Source organism: Acomys minous (genome assembly GCF_964271855.1).
Source record: "Acomys minous genome assembly, chromosome: 6".
NCBI classification, from domain to species: domain Eukaryota; kingdom Metazoa; phylum Chordata; class Mammalia; order Rodentia; family Muridae; genus Acomys; species Acomys minous.
This window is the reverse complement of record NC_140487.1, coordinates 88,741,378-88,760,018: the sequence shown is the minus strand read 5'-3', so window position 1 is coordinate 88,760,018 and position 18,641 is coordinate 88,741,378. Positions and strand designations below refer to the sequence as shown.

At 41.0% G+C, this 18,641-nt stretch overlaps 1 protein-coding gene across 2 annotated transcripts in view; it reads right to left on the bottom strand.

Annotated features, from left to right (window-relative positions):
- The window catches only part of EPS15 (epidermal growth factor receptor pathway substrate 15), a 105,679-nt gene that overhangs the window by 11,841 nt on the left and 75,197 nt on the right, over nt 1-18,641 (bottom strand). For both annotated transcript variants that reach the window (XM_084787048.1, XM_084787049.1), the window contains exons 14-21: nt 17,607-17,768; nt 16,472-16,669; nt 14,366-14,569; nt 11,851-11,967; nt 11,577-11,667; nt 7,617-7,652; nt 5,865-6,001; nt 3,484-3,553 (exon numbers count right to left, since the gene is read on the bottom strand). In XM_084787048.1, coding sequence (XP_084643174.1) covers nt 3,484-3,553; nt 5,865-6,001; nt 7,617-7,652; nt 11,577-11,667; nt 11,851-11,967; nt 14,366-14,569; nt 16,472-16,669; nt 17,607-17,768 — 1,015 coding nt within the window. The remainder of the gene's footprint in view (nt 1-3,483; nt 3,554-5,864; nt 6,002-7,616; nt 7,653-11,576; nt 11,668-11,850; nt 11,968-14,365; nt 14,570-16,471; nt 16,670-17,606; nt 17,769-18,641) is intronic.

The following is an 18,641-nucleotide window of genomic DNA, read 5'->3' as shown; positions in this document are numbered from 1 at the left end:
CAGCTGAGTTAGGTCAGGACTGAAATACTGTAAAGTATAATTTGAAAAATATTAATTGAGGCCGGGCAGTGGTAGCGCAGGCCTTTAATCCTAGCACTTGGGAGGCAGAGGCAGGTGGATTGCTGTGAGTTCAAGGCCAGCCTGGTCTATAAAGTGAGTCCAGGACAGCCAAGGCCACACAGGGAAACCCTGTCTTAACGAAGAAGAAGAAGGAGGAGGAAGAGGAGGAGGAGGAAAGAAAGAAAAATATTAGCTGAAAAAATATTTGGATAGGAATATGTAATTGTTATACAGTTTTTCCACAAGATACTCAGGAAATGTACCCTAGCTGAATGACAGAATGTTTTTCTCTCTCAAATTAGAGAATAAAGACCTTGACAAAAACTCTCTCAGCTGTTGGTTGAGATGAAGCACAGGCCTGCCCAGAACCTAAGGATTCTGTTCAGATCATGTGAGACACGCGCTGGAGGGAAGCTGGCAGGCAGCACACAGAGGCCAGGAGCAGAGACTGAGCTTTCAATGCAAATGTGGATTCGCCAGCACCCCCTCTTCACCAAGAATAAAGGCAATATGTTGGGGAAAATGTATAAAAGCATAATGTAAAATCATTTATAATCTTATTATCTAAAACCACTCGTGAGTTCTTTTGCATATAACTTTTAACAGTTTCTTCCCTGCGCCGCCGCCCCCCCAACCCCCGTTACACTATTATCATTTTCCCCGTAAAGGCAGAAACAATAAAGCTATCTTGCAGGCATATAACTTTTATCCCTTCTCCAGCTCCCCTACAGTTCTCATCAGGGCCTGACCCATACCTGCTTCCACCTTCCAATACAAGCTCTATGATGCCGAGAACTTAAGTTTATTCACTACTTCCTCCTCAAGGATGAGCAAAGGTCTGGTGAGTAGGAGGCGCTGGTTATTTGTTGACAGTATTATAAAAATAGGGATATTAAGGATCCTCCGGAGAGATGTAACAGTTCTTAGAACAACCAGCTGACCAACAAGGAAGAAAGGAACAAATAAATGTTCCCCAAAAGACTGTGCTGGAGAGACAGCTTGTGGCTAAGAGGACAGACTGCTCCTGTAGAGGATGTTCAGTTCCCAGCACCCACAGCTCACAGCTGTCTGTAACTCCATTTCCAGGGGATTCAATTCTGTCTTCTGGCCCCCATGGGAATCGTATGCACATACCCACACACAGACACATAATTTTAAAAAATTGTAAAGAAAAAGTTTCCCCAAAGAGTAGCTGCTTACCAAAGAATCCTAAGATCCCCTCACCTGTATACCCTCTAAAAACGTAAGATCTAAGCTCAACCTCACACCGTCTTCAAGAGATACCCCTCAATAAGATGCGCCTGCAAAGAAACATCTGTATCTTCAGACATCACTGAGCTTTAATCAGGACCTGGAAGCCACCGTATTTTCTAAGTCTGAGGTTAGTAAACTACTACTACTACACTACTACTACTACACACAGGGGCATCAGAACTAATTTCATCTAAAGTAGGAAAATAATGCTTACAAGACTATAAAGAAAGAGGTCCTGAGTAGGCTCCTCCTTACTAGTTTTCTTTCAGTTTGTAGTGTCTATCCACCAGGAGTACGCAAGTGCTGAAAAAGACTCAAGCACTTAATGTACTTTTATTACTACCATTACAACTATATTTTAGTGGTAAGAGTGCAATTATTTGTCTAATATAAATTAAATATAAATGTAATAAATAAATTTACTCACTTTGAAAACTGATTTTGAAAGCCCACAATTCTACCTGTGATCAGTACCCAGCACTCAGGTAACCTGTTTGTTCCAGTCTGCTTTATTAGTCACTCTAGCGCCTCATGACTGGAGTTAATATCTAATCCCCCAGGACTCAGTCATGTATTACAATTTGTTCACTATAAGAGATCCAATTTGTTAGGGCATTTGTACTAATCTCTCTATACATAACCTACTTGACTTGTCACATCAACAGCCTAGGAAAACAGCACTCCTGCTAGCACATGACATTAAGGCATTCATGTTTGAATTTACATTCCTCTTATCTCCTGTGCTCCCAAATAGTAGCTAGCCTACTCACCTTATTTTTAATGAAGAGTGGAAATAAAACAATTAATTAGCTGAAAATGTTTAAAATTCCATCAGACCTAGGATTGAATCTAGTCACTGGTCCACCATTTCATAAACTGTATAACCTTGATCAAGTTATTTAATATTTTGGTACTTGGTTTCCTGGTGTTTAGATTTTCTCTGTATTTTAACAGAGCCTCTTTATATTAAAAATAATTTTCATTACTCTTTTGAAGCCGCTCATCTTTACACTTGGGCCAAGATCTTTAAGAGTAAATGCCAATCAACACTTCATAGGATGGAACACAAGGGTTCAGAGAAATAGGCACTCATAAGAAAAGAAAATATACTGGAGAATATTAATGTGGGCTTTTCCCTAAGATTTATTTTCTATATGAGTGCTTTGCTTGCATGTATGTTTATGTGTGTGTACCTAGTGTCTATGAAGGCCAGAAAAGAGCATTTGATCTCCTGGACCTGGAAATAAAAGTTTGTTGTGAGCCACAATGTGGGTGTTGGACCTGAGTGTGGGTCCTTTGGAAGAGCAGCAAAAGCTCTTAACTGCTGAGCTGTCTCTTCAGGCACCTCTTTTTTCTTTTTCTTTTCTTTTTTTGAACAGGTTCTTCTGTAGTCCGTGCTGGTCTGGAATCCATTCAGTTCATATTCTACAGCCCAGGCTAGCCATGAACTTACAGCAATCCTACCTCACCTTCGTAAGAACTAGGATGAAAGTGTTACCATCACACTGGGCTATTTTTTTAATCATTTTTTCTTTCTGGTATCTGGTGTGCCTGTGTGCATGTGCATGGTTTCTGTCATATGCTATGTGGCATATGTGTGTGGTGTAAGCACATGAATATTCATAAGGTTAGGAGAGAACACTGGATATTTCCCTTTATTGCCTTCAGGTCTCTCACTGAGCCAGAAGCTCATCACTATGCACAGGCTAGCCAGCTAGTGAGCAAATGAGCCTTCAGGACCCACCTACCTATCTCTCTGCTCCCCAATGCCCAGGTTAAAGACAAGTGCAGTCATGTCTAGCTTTTTATATGACTGCTAGGGATTCAAACTCAGGTAAGAGCACAGCAGCAGTGCTCTTACCCACGAACCATCTTTCTAGCCCAACACTACACTGTATAGCGCAAAAGCTTCTTACTGCTTTTATGACACTGAACACAGCGCATAGTCTAGAAAAACCTTTAAGGTGAATGAATGACAAATGAAATAATGAGTAAGTAAAGTAAAAAGTATACAAAAATACCTGTTTCTACAATTAGTATGTTGGAAGTGGAAATAATACATCAGTGAAAAAGTTATAATCAACAGGGCAAAAACATGTAGAGAAGAACATCTTGAAGAAAAGTCAATGATTAACAGTAATAAAACTGACAAAGGTCTTTAGTCTTTACCTGAATCACTAGTTGCGGCAACAACTGTTCCACCAGGAGCAAATGGGTCATTGTGCTTCCAAGTTTCTACCTAAAGAAACAGTACAATCTATGACTGGGAGGCAATATTTCATAGCTAGAACTTCACTGTCAAGCTTAAGAAAAATGCTTTTCAAATTCTGGATTAGAAAACAAACATTTGGAACCGTTTTCCCTTTCCTGATATGTAGTCTCAATGAATGGAAACAATTACTATTTTTGATTGCAAAATATTTATTCTTTGTTGTTGCTGTTGTTTTTGAAGACAGGGTTTCTCTGTGTAGCCTTGGCTGTCCAGGACTCGCTTTGTAGACCAGGCTGGCCTGGAACTCACAGAGATCTGCCTACCTCTGCCTCCTGAGTGCTAGGATTAAAGGTGTGTGCCACCATGTCCGGCTGCAAAATATTTATTCTAGAAACTATGAGGCATATATATAATTTAGTAAGTTAAGTTCATGTGAACACTCCAGGAAGGTCCCAACACTCAGCAGGCTTCATGTGCCTCCCTCTTCTGCAGAGGCCACTTTTAGCAGAACTGGGGTTGAACCTAGACCACACAAGCTAACAAAGCACTCTGCCACTGAGCTTAGCATCACTCAGGGGCACCGAAAAGACCCGATAGGTGTGGTGGTTATTACATCAGCAACCTTTTATTTTAATAGAGAAATTATGAGACGATAGCAAGAGTGGTATCCATTCTGAAAAGCATAGATAAAAGTAAGGACAAATAAAAACATCTCGGCCAGTGAGAAGAATAGGAAAGATGTGTTATTTTTAAGTTGGGAGGAGCTGACTTGGTTTGTCTGGCTGAGAGCAGTCAAGAACGAGAGGCTAGTGTGTGAGGCAGGGGGAGAACTCAGACTGCCACATATTTCAGAGGAACCTAGCATATGGGTCTACATTGTCAAATAGGTGTGGTAGAAAAAAAGAGTATCTGATATCCTTGTGGAGAGCACACAAACTCAGTCACAGAGGTGTTCTTCCAAGTTTACATCAGTGGAAATACCAGTTGTTGGTCAAGTAACTCTTGGTTTTTCGAGACAGGGTCTCTCTGTATAGCCTTGGGTGTCCTGGACTGACTTTGTAGACCAAGATGGCCTTGAACTCAGAGATCCACCTGCTTTTGCCTCCCCAGGTGCTGGAACTACAGATGTGTGCCACTGCACCAGGTCAAGTAACTCTTATTAATGAATACAGTAAGCAAATAATATAAGAATACCAAAAAGAAACAATTATTCTTTCAAGGAAGTAATCTTAACCTAAGAGTAATAATGACAAAATAGTTGTGTAAAATGACTGTCAGTTAATTGGGCCTCTCCAGGTCCCGTTTACTCACAGGAATGAGACTGCTGCCTCAAAAAGTCTCCAAACACAAACAAGCAAAATATTTCAGTATACTATTCTATTTTGAGTATTTTCAAATATCCAGAGTATAACTTTTAAAAATTTATTTTTATTTTATATGTGTGAGTGCTTGGGATACTGTGTGTATGTGTGTCTTGTCCCCCCCCCCCCCTTTATTTTTTGGAGACAGAGTTTCTCTGTGTAGCCTCGGCTATCCTGAATTTGCTTTGTAGACCAGGCTAGCCTCAAACTCACAGAGTTCCACCTGCCTGTGCCTCCCGAGTGCTGGGATTACAGGCATGCGCCACCACGCCCGGCTTGTCTGTCTGTCTTGCATGAGCACAGGGTATCTGTAGACCAGGAGGCCTCAAACTCACAGCGATCCGCCTGCCTCTGCCTCCCGAGTGCTGGGATTAAAGATGTGCACTACCACACCTGGTGGGATTACGGTCTCTACCACTGCACTCAGAGGTTGTAGACCGTTCTCAAGAAAGCCTCACAGTCAGTTCCAATGTATACTTTTCATGATTAACATTCCAGTTATTACTATAAATAACATGAACGACTCTACTTTAAAACCTTAATTCTTTCTCTTTAAGTAATTTTCATTTCTTCATTAATACAACAGATATTTATAAAAAGTTTTACTTAACACTTACTTAAGTTTTACTTAGCACTTGGCCCTGGGTTCGGTCCCCAGTTCTGGGGGAGGGGGTTCGACAAAATAACAAAAAGTTTTACTTAACACTGGCTTTTGGATTTCCAGCCACATATTCAGTACACCAATGGGATAAGGAGAGACTTCATTTTTGGTGACTGTAAATCATCCTATTAATCTCCATTGGGTGATCAAAGTATGAAATATTACACTGGACAAAAACCTGGATGGGTAGGATCCAGACAAACTTCATACAGACCATTAAAAATAATCAAAAGAAAGGTCCCATTGCTACGCATTTAAGAACTTTCCTTAGGATACTTGTTTATTCATCTGAACAGTTTTCAATCCTGCCACTTACCGACGTATTACTGCTGTTGCTGCACGCACTGAAAGGGTCTGTACTTGAAGTGGAAAAGGGATCAACAGAAGGCTGCTTAAAGAAGCAATCAGATGCAAAGGGATCTGAACCTTTGAAAGGATCACCACCAAATGGATCTAAAAGAAAGAAAAAAAGTGAAGCACTGAACACCTACTATACTAAATTCTCTACTGCCTACAGGCACTGTCATTCCTTAATTAAGACACTATGAGCCCAGTTGGGCTGGGTCTGCCCACCATTCAGACTCAAAAAACCACACCCATCATTTCTGTTGACTTCTTTGTTGTCCCCCTCTGATACTGGCCAGAGTCTGAGTGTGCATCTTCTGTACTCTGGGTTCTAGGACTCTCTCTAAAGCTCTCATCCTCAATGTGGCTACTGTCGACCACGTGGCTGACCTCCGTGCCAGCTTAATCACAGCATCTCTTCTCCTTCTCCTCTCCATCCCCTTCCCCTAAGCAACTTCTGAGATTCACAGCTTGCCTGCCCTGGTGTTTTTCTTTTAAATACAATAAAATTGTCCTTTTTGAATAGATTTTGCTTGAATTTTCAAAAAAAAAAAAGTCACTTTGAATTCCTTTTTATTTCTGATTCTATTCTGTTTTCAAAAAAATAGAACTTTTCACTTGCTAAACATTTTAGTTAACATTTTATTTTAAGGGATACAGTCTAAATCCTCTTGTCCTATGCTTATAAAAGAAACAACAAAAGCTTTAAAATACATTTCTCTCTCCCTGAGCTCAAGGCTAATACCCTGAAACACATTTGGAAAGCAAATTTAAGTAGGAAACAAGATTTCTTTTATTCTAGTGAAAAAAAAAATCTCAGAAAAATGATTATCTCAAATTTATTAAATTTTCAATTCCCCTATTCATATGACCAATCTAAAATCATAGGATAGTAAAATTATTTTATAACCTTGTAGTCTGTAGTAGCGTATAAACTCATATTAATTTAACTTTTAGCTAATATGGAGAAATTAGAATATATATTAGAATTTTAAATTATGTGTATATGAGTGCAGTGCTTTTGGAGATCAGAGGTATTGGTTCCTCTCAGCTAGAGTTAGAGACAGTTGTGAGCCACCCTGTGTGGTGTTGGGATCAAACTCTGGTCCTCTGCAAAAAACAGTACAGTCTCCTTTAATGCCAGCACTCAGGAGGCAGAGGCAGGCAGATCGCTATGAGTTCGAGGCCACCCTGGTCTACAAAGTGAGTCCAGGACAGCCAAGACTACACAGAGAAACTCTGTCTTGAAAAAACCCCAAAAAACAACAGTAGAACACTGGCCTAGCATGCACAAAGCCTTCAGTTTAATCTAACATACACATATACACACAATTTCTTCTTCTCCTTCCTTCTCCTTCAATTTTTTGAGACAGAGTTTCTTTGTGTAGTCTTGGCTGTCCTGGACTCACTTTGTAGACCAGGCTGTCCTTGAACTCACAAGAGATCTGCCTGCCTCTGCTTCCCCAGTGCTGGGATACAGGCGTGCGCACTGTGCCCGGCTCACAGCCAAAATTTCATAAGCAATTTCACAAAGTTCTAGCCACTCTCTATAAATGCCTGCATATAAAGTATCTTAGCTTGGTTTTAGAGCAGTTTTAAAATTAAAACGTTTATCTCCTAGAACTACCCAGGTTGTGCGTTCTTATTTCTAAACATGCATAAGGTTATAATTAAGCAGAACAGAATTAGAGTTAAAAAGAAACTAAAAAAAAAAAATACTGACCAATTTTTCCAAAAGGATCATCCTTGAAAGGATCACCTGTGACAAAAGAAGTAAAAAATAAAATAAAGTGCTATTATTTTTTTTTAACCATGGAAAAGGGTATTTTTAAAACAAAAGCAAAGCTAAGTTAAACAATAAATTAATAGTTTTGACAATTCTACCTCAAAGTAAGTAAAATTAGGCTATTCACCTTAGGAAAAACTTAAAATATAAGAAGTAAATGCTGAACTCACACACCACATACAAAGACAAATGAGAACCATGGTGGTTCAGGTGAGAATGCCCTCCATGGCCCTTGTCTTTGAACACCTGGCTCCCAGGCGGAGCTGCTGTTTGGGGAGGCGTAGGAGGTTTGGCTTTGTTGAAGTGTGCCATGGGAGGCAGGCTTTGAGATCGCAAACACTGTGGCTTTAAGTCTGCTCTCTGCTCTCTGCTCCAGCTGCCATGCCTGCTGCTGGCTGCCACGCTGTCCCTGCCATTACAGCCTCTAACCTCTGCGACAATAAGCTCAAACAAATTCTTTCTTACATAAGTTGCCTTGGTCCTGGGGTTTTCTCATAACAACAGAAGAGTAACTAATATAAGAACCAAATATACTTAAGCCTTGATTGAAAGAGTTTACAGGGGAAGAAAAGACAATAGTAAAATTTTACCAACAAAATATTTACTTCAAATATCTACTCCTCAGCTGGGCGTGGTGGCGCACACCTCTAATCCCAGCACTTGGGAGGCAGAGGCAGGCAGATCACTGTGAGTTCAAGGCCAGGCTGGTCTATAAATCTAGTCTAGGACAGCCAGGACTGTTAAGCATAGAAACGCTGTCTTGAAAAACCTAAAACAAACAAACGAAAAACCTCCTCACATGGCTATTGGGTAGATAGCACCACCAGTAGTCTTTTCAACAGATGGCATTTGAGGCTTGGGATGTGTAGACTAGCTGAGTGCTTTCCTGGGGAGCACAAAGCCCTGAGCTCCATCCCCAGAGCCTGTATGGCTGGTGTGATGGTGTACATCATAATCCCAGCACTCGGATGTGGAGGCAGAAGGATCAGGAATTCACGTTTAGCCTTGGCTATTAGTGAGTCTGAGGCCAGCCTACAGAACACCCTGTCTCCAAAAAAAAAAAAAAGTATATGGACAACAAGAACGATCTTTACCTCCTACCAGATATGAATTAACTAAACCAACATCTAAAGTTCTACAACTATTAAGATCTACCCCCCGCCCCCAGTGTGTGTTTGTGTGTATGTGTACGCGCACACTTGTGGAGTTACAGGTAGTTTGAACTGCCTGATGTAGGTGCTAGGCACTAAATCCAGGTTGTCCGGTAGAGCATCAAATATTCTTAATCACCAAGCTGTCTCTCCAGTTCCAATGCTCTACATTTCACAGCTAAAACTATAAAGTTCTTGGAAGAAAACCAGGAGTGTAAATGTTCATGCCTATAATCAACACTAAAGAGGATCAGGCAAAAAGACTGCCACTAGTTGGAGGCAGTCAAGGCTAAAAATGAGAACTTATCTCGAAAAAACTTAATTACATGTCAGAGAGTTTTACTTGGACATGTAAAAAGCTCTTACAAGTCAATAATAAAAAGACAAGCAGAGCTGGAGCGATGGCTCAGCTTTTAAGAGTGTATGCTGCTCTTGCCAAGCAGCAATTCCTACCACACAAATTGGGCAGCTTAAAACAACCTGCAGCTCCAACTCTAGCTGCAGAGGGATCTGGCCTCTGCACCACATACCTACACACATAATTAGGAAACAATGCAAAGGAGAAAAAAAATGATGTGCTGCCCAACACTGACGTACATGGTTTTCTATCCTGATCTACAGGGCGAGTACAGGACAACCAAGGCTACACAGAGAAATCCTGTCTCAAAAAACAAAACAAAAACCAAACAACCAAAAAAAAAAAAAAACCCAAACCAAACAAAACAAAACAAAAAATGAAGTAGGAGGTGGCTACGATCAAGACATAAAGTGAATAAATAAAATTAAACTTAAAATAATAAGTTTAAAATCCTTTTTATGGGGGTATGCATCTATTCCTCCTGGGTACATATTAGTAGCCCTGTTTAATTATTGGTATAGAAACTGCCAGATTGTTTTTCAAAAATAGACAACTATTTCCCATTCCTACTGGCAGTGTGTAACACTTGTTTTGTTTTTGTTTTTTTGAAATAGGGTTTCTCTGTGTAGCCTTGGCTGTCCTGGACTTGTTTTGTAGACCAGGCTGGCCACGAACTTACAGTGATCCACCTGCCTCTGCCTCCTGAGTGCTAGGATTAAAGGCGTGCACCACCACGCCCGGCTTCAGCCTTACAAATTTTAAGTGCAAAACTTACATTTACTTTTTGGTGCTTCATACATTTCAAAAAATGATTTTGTGCTTGTTTATTTTAAAGAGTTCAAGTGTTTGGGCTCATTTTTTTTGCCATGACTACTGGGCAAGTTATTTCGCCTGTATGCCTTAGCTTCTTATCTCTTCTTTCTTTGTAGAGATTTTCTTTATTTATTTAGTGTCTAAGTGTTTTGCCTGCTTGTCTATGCACCTGTGCATGTGTAGAGCCTGTGGAAGACAGAAGAGAGTATCAGAGCCTCTGGATCTAGAGTTACAATACTGATGGTTGTGAGTTGCCATGTGGGTACTGGACACTGAACTCTGGTCCTCCACAAGTGCAGCACATACTATTGACTGCTGAGCCATCTCTCCACACCCTTGTTTGTTTGAGACTATGCACCTCGGGCTGAAACTAGCTAAGTACACCAGGCTGGCCTCGAACCTACAGCGTCCTCCCACCTCTGCTTACCAAGTGCAGGAATTACAAACGTATACCATATCATACCAAGCTGAATTTCACAAGATACTTCTGGAAATAAAATACAATTCAAAAGACCTTTGACACAAGGAATATTTAACACATTTCACACTGTGATGACATATTTTTACTTAATTATGTTTCTTTTCTTTTTTCATTTTTTTAAAGACAGGGTTTCTCTTTGTAGCCCTGGCTGTCCTGGAACTGTAGACCGGGCTGGCCTCAAACTCACAGAGATCCCCATGCCTCTTCCTCCCACATGAGGGGATTAAAGGCATGCACCACTATGCCAGGCCAGAAGTGTGTTTCTGAAATTAGGAACATCTTAAGGTAAGGGAATCAGACATCCAATTCTACTATAGCTTCCACTGTTATTTTGTTTTGTTTTTGAGACAATAGTCTCTCTGGGTAGCCCAGGTATGCAAACTAGGCTGGCTTTAAACCCAAGAGATACATCTACCTCTGCCTTTTGAGTACTAGGACTAAAGGTTTATGTCACCATGCCCAGAAATGATCCAAAATTACAGTATTAGCTTTTTTCCCCTTTTTCTCCTCCACCCCTTATTTTTAAAAAAGTTTCCTGAGACAGTTTTGTTCTGTAGCTCAGGCTAAACTCAAACTTGAAAACTGTTGGGATTTCAGAAGTGTTATTCCATGCCTGGCCTTGCGTTGGTATCTCAGTAATTGCTAGCTAAATAATGATGATTCATGAGTGTGTAATCTCTACCACTGGATTGTAATATATCTTTCCTTTGCCCTCTATTCTGAAGAAGAAACATTCTCTTAATCAGAGAATTCCATGTTATAATGTTAAGGTTGAATATTAGCAAATATAGGTTAAGTAGTATCAAATATAAGAATAAAACTCTTATTTTCTCAGCTTTACTTATGTTGCAAAAAAAAAAATGCTCTCAAGGGCTGAAGAGATGGCTCAGAGGTTAAGAGCACTGGCTGCTCTTCAGAGGACTGGGTTCAATTCTCAGCACCCACATGACAGCTCACAACTGTCTGTAACTCCAGCTAAATTAAAAATAAATAATTAAAAAAATATGCTCTCAAAAAATGAAGCCTGAATGCTTATATAACTCATACATCACAAAGTATTGTTTTGGACATACTTACAAAAGAAGGATACTTACTGCCAACAAAAGGATCAGACTGGAAAAAATCCAGGTTTGTATCTGCGACTGGATCTGTCAGTGAACTTGATTCTATATTAAATGGATCTTCCTAGAAATAATTTTTAATTAAAATAGATTATATTTTAATAACCAAACATTTTAAAGATAATATTTCAAAAGACCCACATTCAGATCATATAAATACTTTGAAAAATTAGTAAATATTTTTGCAGCTACAAAGAACATTTAAGACATGAGTGACAAGAACAATTGAATGTATAATTATCTTCACCTCTTTTGAATGCTTGTCATCTTCAAATCTGGGAATAACTTTTTCATTACCAGTTGCAGTCACAACTTCGCTTTCATCAGTCACATCAGAAGGTGCTATTTCAGGACTACTTCTCACCTACCAAAAATACATATGTGAGTATTAAGGATTAAAAATCTTTTGTCTCAGGCTGGTGAGATGGCTAAGTGGGTAAAGGCATTTGCTGCTAAAGCCTGATGACCCGAGTTTAATCTCTAGAACCTACTTAGAGGAAGTGAAAACAAACTCCTGCAACTTTTCTTCTGACTTCCACAGGAACTCGATGACATGCCAATGCCCACCAACCCATGAATACAATAAGGACATTTTAGGTAAGATTTTTTTTTAAAGAGAGAGAGACAAGGTCTTACTGTGTAGTCCTGGCCGACCTGGAACTCACCATGTAAACCAGGTTCGCCTGCCTCTGCCTCCTGAGTGCTAGGATTTAAAGGTGTATATCACCAAACCTGGCTATATCCCTAGCCCCTAAGAACCTCTTTATATCTAATACTAAATGGTCAGCTCAGAACTTATACACACAAATAACATTACACGGACAAGTCCTATTTAGGAATATGTGCACATGTGTGTGCCTGTGCATATGTTTGTGTGTAAAACAAACAAGAAGAGGCCATGAATTTCAGAAAAAGGGGGTATACATGGAAAGGGCTAGACGGAAGAAAAAGAAAAAAGGATGTAATTATAATTTAACTTCAAAAATATTACTAAGCTTAAAAATAAAGAAAAGTAAACTCAAAAAATATTATTACGTCAGCCAGCTATTCATGTTATCTCTGCAATTCCGGAAGCCGGAGAAAGATCACTTGAGCTTTGAGGCTAACTTGGGCAACATAGTAAGTATGGCCCTGACTCCAAATGTTATTATCTAGAGAAGTGCTTTTGTTATTCTGAGACATGATCTTACTATAAAGCCCAAGATGGAACAGAACTCACAACTGTCCTCAGGCTCCTGAGTGCTGGGACTAAGAACATATGCTAGGGCTACAAAGACAGCTCAGTGGGTACAGACACTGATAACCCAAGTTCAATCAAAGGAGAGAACTGACTACATGTGTCTTCTTCTGACTTCCATGTGTGTACACACAAAATAAACAGAAAAATATTTAAATATTTATGCTGCCATGCCTACCAGAAATACTGATTCTTACCTATATTCTATGAAAAGTAAATCATAAACCAGGTGTGGTACCTACCACACTCTCTTAATCCCATTAAATAGGAGATGGGGGCAAATAGACCAAGAGCATAAACACAGGGCTGAGAAGATGGGTCCCTGGGTAAAGTGCGTGGTGGATGGACAAGCATGGAGAACTAATTGAGCTCAAGTTTGGCGCACCCAAGTAAAAGCTAGGTATGGTGGGGTGTAACCGTAACCCCAGGCCTAGGGTGGCAGAAACAGATAGACATTCAGGTCTAGCTAAAACAGCAACCTCATTTTTCAGTGAGAAGGTAAAAAAAAAAAAATAATGTAGAGAGTGATATCAGAAGATACCAAAGTGGAACTGTGACCTCTGTTTACACCTGCACACATGGATGAGTGCAACCATAGGTAAGCATGCTAGTGAACCCCCTCCCCACCCACAGACACATTAAATTAAAAAAGAGCTTCGTCAGGTGTGGTGAATCTCTGTGAGTTCAAAGCCAGGCGAGTCTATAAATCGAATCCAGGATACTCAGGGTTCTGTTACACAGAACAAAACAAAACAAAAGAGCTTAAAGCATCCTTAGCTATTTATATATTAAGTTTGAGGCCAGCCTGAGCTACTCAAAATCTTATTATTAAAAAAGCACTAATTTATTAATTAGACTACATTTGTACATTAGTTAAAACTGAAAAGAAAGAATTTTAATTGTTGGGACTAAAGGGATGACTTAGCAGTTAAAAACACCAGCTGTTCTTCCAGAGGGCCCAAGTTCAATTCCCAGCACCCATACTAGGCAGTTTAAACTGCCTGTTAACTCCAGCTCCAGAGGCTCTGATACCCTCTTCTGACTTATGTGGGTACTTGCATGTACATACATAAAGTTTAAATATATCTAAAAAAAATGTCTTTCTTTATATTATATACAATGCTAACAAAACTTTGTTCTGGGACTGGGGAGTTAGCCTATCTGATAAAATGCTTGTCGCTGCAGCATGTGGATCTGAGTTCAGATCCCCAGCATTCATGCAAAAAGCCAAGAATCGTGGTGTATGCGTGCAGTCCCAGGGCGGGGAGTGTAGACGGACAGGGACCTGGGAACTGCTGGCCAGCCAGCCTTGTCTAACTGGGGAGCCCCAGTTATCAGTGAGAGAAACTTTACTAAACAAAACAAAACAAAACAAAACAGTAGACAGCATCTGAGGAATAACACTTTGAGGATGACCCCTGGCTTCTAGACCTAAGTACATACACACAAACCTCGATCTTCATCAATCTGTGAGTGTGTGTGAGAGAGAGAGGTTAGTTATGAAGACTATGGAATAAAGACTCACTGATGACTCCTGGTGTATGGGTTCAGACTCCGGGTTGTTCTGGCCTTCAGCAGGTTCATTGAGGATGGCTGTTTCACTGCTGCTGGTGCTGAGACTACAATAATCTGCAGCACCATTTACAAGAATGCTCTGTGGGCTACTGCACCAATTTGATTGGTTATTATGATTTTCCAGATCTTTCATTTCCATCAGTCTCATTTGCATCTGCCAATACACAGTAGAAATACAAAACAATTTAATACTAGAAATATATGTAACGTACAAACAGCTATGCGCCTAGAGTTACTCAGACACAAGTTTGCTTTCTATTAGGAGGATCCTCTGGGAACACAGCCTGACTTACAGATCTCAAAAGTCTCTCCCATGGAGTCCTCCTGCCAATTTGAGCATGCATGCATTTGTTTTTGTAAGTCTTGTGAAATCTCCAAGAATTCTGTCTCAGGTATCTGAGAACTGGCAGTCTTTCAAGGTATAATTAGAAAAAGAAAGACCTAGGATACCAGAGGAAAAGACAGTCAAGTAACAGAGAAGGAGAAGTCAGCAATGAAGCTATAGGAGAGTTACAGGACATTAAAGTATACTTGACAGCATACTATATAGTATACAAGATATATATATATCCATCCAACAGAATATATGCTGATTCTAAAACTTTGTATACTATATATACATACACACAGTATATATGTGTATATATAGTATATGTGCATATATACTATACTATATAGTATACGAAGTTTTAGAATCAGCCATACTCCTGTTGAGGAAGGGAATGAAAATATGGGTAAGACAAGCTGGTTTATGTTCTGGTGCTATTTGTTAATGGGAAAGAAGAGCCCTAGGAAGTATCTTCTAAAAAAATGTAAGTCACATAAAGTCCAAGAAACAAAGGATAAAGTTATTTTGACTTCAACTATTCAAATGAATTTAACAGTAAGGCATAAAAGGCAGAATTCAATAAATTATGTTAAATAATAATAAAAACAGAAACAAGAAAACAAATTATTTTAATAAGAAAAACCAATCTAAAAATTAGATCCTCAAAAAGACAACTGGTTATGCTGTGTCGTAGGATTACTATTGCTGTGATGGCCAGGCATGGTGGCACATGCCTTTAATCCCAGCACTCGGGAGGCAGAGGCAGGTGGATCGCTGTGAGTTTGAGGCCAGCCTGGTCTACAAAGCAAGCCCAGGACAGCCAAGGCTACACAGAGAGACCCTGTCTCAAAAAACAAAACAAAAACTATTGCTGTGATGAAACACTATGACCAGAACAACTTGGGGGAGGACAGGGCTTATCTGGCGTACACTTCCACAGCACTGATAATCAATCACTGAAGGAAGTCAGGACAGGAACTCAAGCAGAGCAGGAACCTAGAAACAGGAGCTGGTGCTGAGGCCATGGAGGGGTGCTGCTTACTGATTTGCTTACCGTGGCTAGGCTCAGCCTGCTTTCTTATAGAACCCAGAACCACCACCCAGGGGTAGGCAGCACCACTCACACTAGGCTGGGCCCTCCCCATTAATCACTAATTAAGAAAATGCCTTACAGGCTTATCCCATCTCACAGAAGCATTTTCTCAATTGAGGCTTCCCTCCCCAATGACTCTAGCTCATGTAAAACTGATATAAAACGGCCAGCACAGGCTATTATTTATTTTAAAAAATAATCAATATTTATTGAAAATTTATCTATCAGACACTATGCTAAACTACCTCATGTTTTGCCTCATTTAATCCTTATAACAGCCTTAGTAGGTAGGCATGTCGGTAAATGTTCAACTTTAAAGATGAAAATAATCTGAAACCCAAAGGTGATTCCCCTAACAAAGGGCAGAGCCAGCATTTCAACTTCAACAGCTTAACTACCAAGTTCCTACTCTAGTCCATTATGCAAAGCCCTTCAGACGGAAACTGATACCTCTTAAGTTGTAAGCAACTAAAGATACAAAGCAGGCAGATAAAGATGGGGCCAGTGCTAGGAGGGCAGAGAGGGGGCCGGACAGGGGCGGAGAGGGGGCCGGACAGGGGCGGAGAGGGGGCCGGACAGGGGCGGAGAGGGGGCCGGACAGGGGCGCTCGGGACATGCAGCTCCTTCCCACTTACTGAACTGATCTCCTGTTGGGAATCTTGTAAGTGCTGCTGAAGAGGTTCCAGCTGAGCCTTTCCTGACTCCACACTTTCTTCCAATTGAGCTGTTTCTTGTTGTAGGCGACTTAATTCCTCTCTAGCTTTTGCCAGCTCTTCCTCGTACGTGGAGATCTGAGATTCTTGACTAGTTATTTCAGCTTTCAGGGATGAGATCTATCAATGGAGATGAAGGGAGGAGAGAGAGTTACACAAAGGTGTCTAGTTTAGTGGGTTAGAATTTTTGGTGTATTCTTTGAGTAGTGGAATTGGTAACAGGGAAGAGGCTAAGAGAAACTTAGATGCAAAGGTAACACTTGTGCAATCAAGATTTGGAAAATATCACCTAATGTCTACTACAGAGAACCGTAATCCTCACGAACATCCCTCCAACTCCTTCATAAGCAACGGCTGCCTAGACTACACTAACACGCAGACAACGGCTGCCTAGACTACACTAACACGCAGACAACGGCCGCCTAGACTACACTAACACGCAGACAACGGCCGCCTAGACTACACTAACACGCAGACAACGGCCGCCTAGACTACACTAACACGCAGACAACGGCTGCCTAGACTACACTAACACGCAGACAACGGCTGCCTAGACTACACTAACACGCAGACAACGGCTGCCTAGACTACACTAACACGCAGACAACGGCTGCCTAGACTACACTAACACGCAGACAACGGCTGCCTAGACTACACTAACACGCAGACAACGGCTGCCTAGACTACACTAACACGCAGACAACGGCTGCCTAGACTACACTAACAAGCAGACAACGGCTGCCTAGACTACACTAACAAGCAGACAACGGCTGCCTAGACTACACTAACAAGCAGACAACGGCTGCCTAGACTACACTAACACGCAGACAACGGCTGCCTAGACTACACTAACACGCAGACAACGGCTGCCTAGACTACACTAACACGCAGACAACGGCTGCCTAGACTACACTAACACGCAGACAACGGCTGCCTAGACTACACTAACACACAGACAACGGCTGCCTAGACTACACTAACACACAGACAATGTTTTCTCTTGAAAGCACAGCCGAGGCGGAGGAGGGCAGTCAGTCCGCATGCAGCTGGGCTTTACCAGCTGGGCCTCCTCAGCACACTGTTTCTTGACTTCCTGGAGCTGCTCTTCCAGCTGGGCTTTCTGCTCGTCCAGCTCATCCAGGAGCTCCTGCACCTGCTGTTTCTGGGCCTGCAGTCTCTGCAGATTGACGCTCTCCCTCTGAACTTCATCCTGAAGATCCTGAAACACAAGAAAACGCACATTTATCTCTTTGAGGCATGGGGGCGTGAATTTTTGAGTCTACTTTAAGGGAAAACCAAGTCTTGTTTTATTAAATATTTTGGGTTTTTTGTTTGTTTGTTTGTTTTGGTTTTTGGTTTTTCGAGACAGGGTCTCTCTGTGTAGCCTTGGCTGTCCTGGACTCACTTTGTAGACCAGGCTGGCCTCGAACTCTCAGGGATCCACCTGCCTCTGCCTCCCAAGCGCTGGGATTAAAGGTGTGCGCCACCACCACCCGGTTTATTAAATATTTTGTAATAAAGGAATAAAGCATTCAATTTTACATGCAGTCTTCAAATAACCTCTTCCAGATCAGACTGGTCCTTGCATGTCTGGCTGATTTATACGTGTCAAAGCAAACCTTGTACTATTTCTTGCATCTGCTTTAACCTCAATCTTCTAGTCAAAACCATGGCATCTTCTTCTACTTTTCTTTTACTACTTCCCTTTCTCTTAGTTTTTTGCTCCAGTCTGCCGGCAAGTCCTTCCCCACAGTGCTGGTTAAAGCCGCCTTCATCTCTCTCAGAAAGTTACCTCCAGTGGGTTATACTTCTTCCTCTCAGCCTTTACACATATTTTTCAGCACCTCAGCCACTTTTAAAAAAACCTCTGTCTGTGTGTGGTGGCACACACCTTTGATCCCAGCACTCCAGAGGCTGAGGCAGTCAGATCTTTCAGTTTGAGGCTAGCCCTGTATGCTGGCTAGTTTTATGCCAACTTGACCCATGATAAAATCATTTGAGAGGAGGGAACCTTAAGTCAGAAAATGCCTGTAGAGGAATGTTAATTCAGAGCACAGCTGCTCTGGCAAGAGATCACAGCCAAAGATCTTCT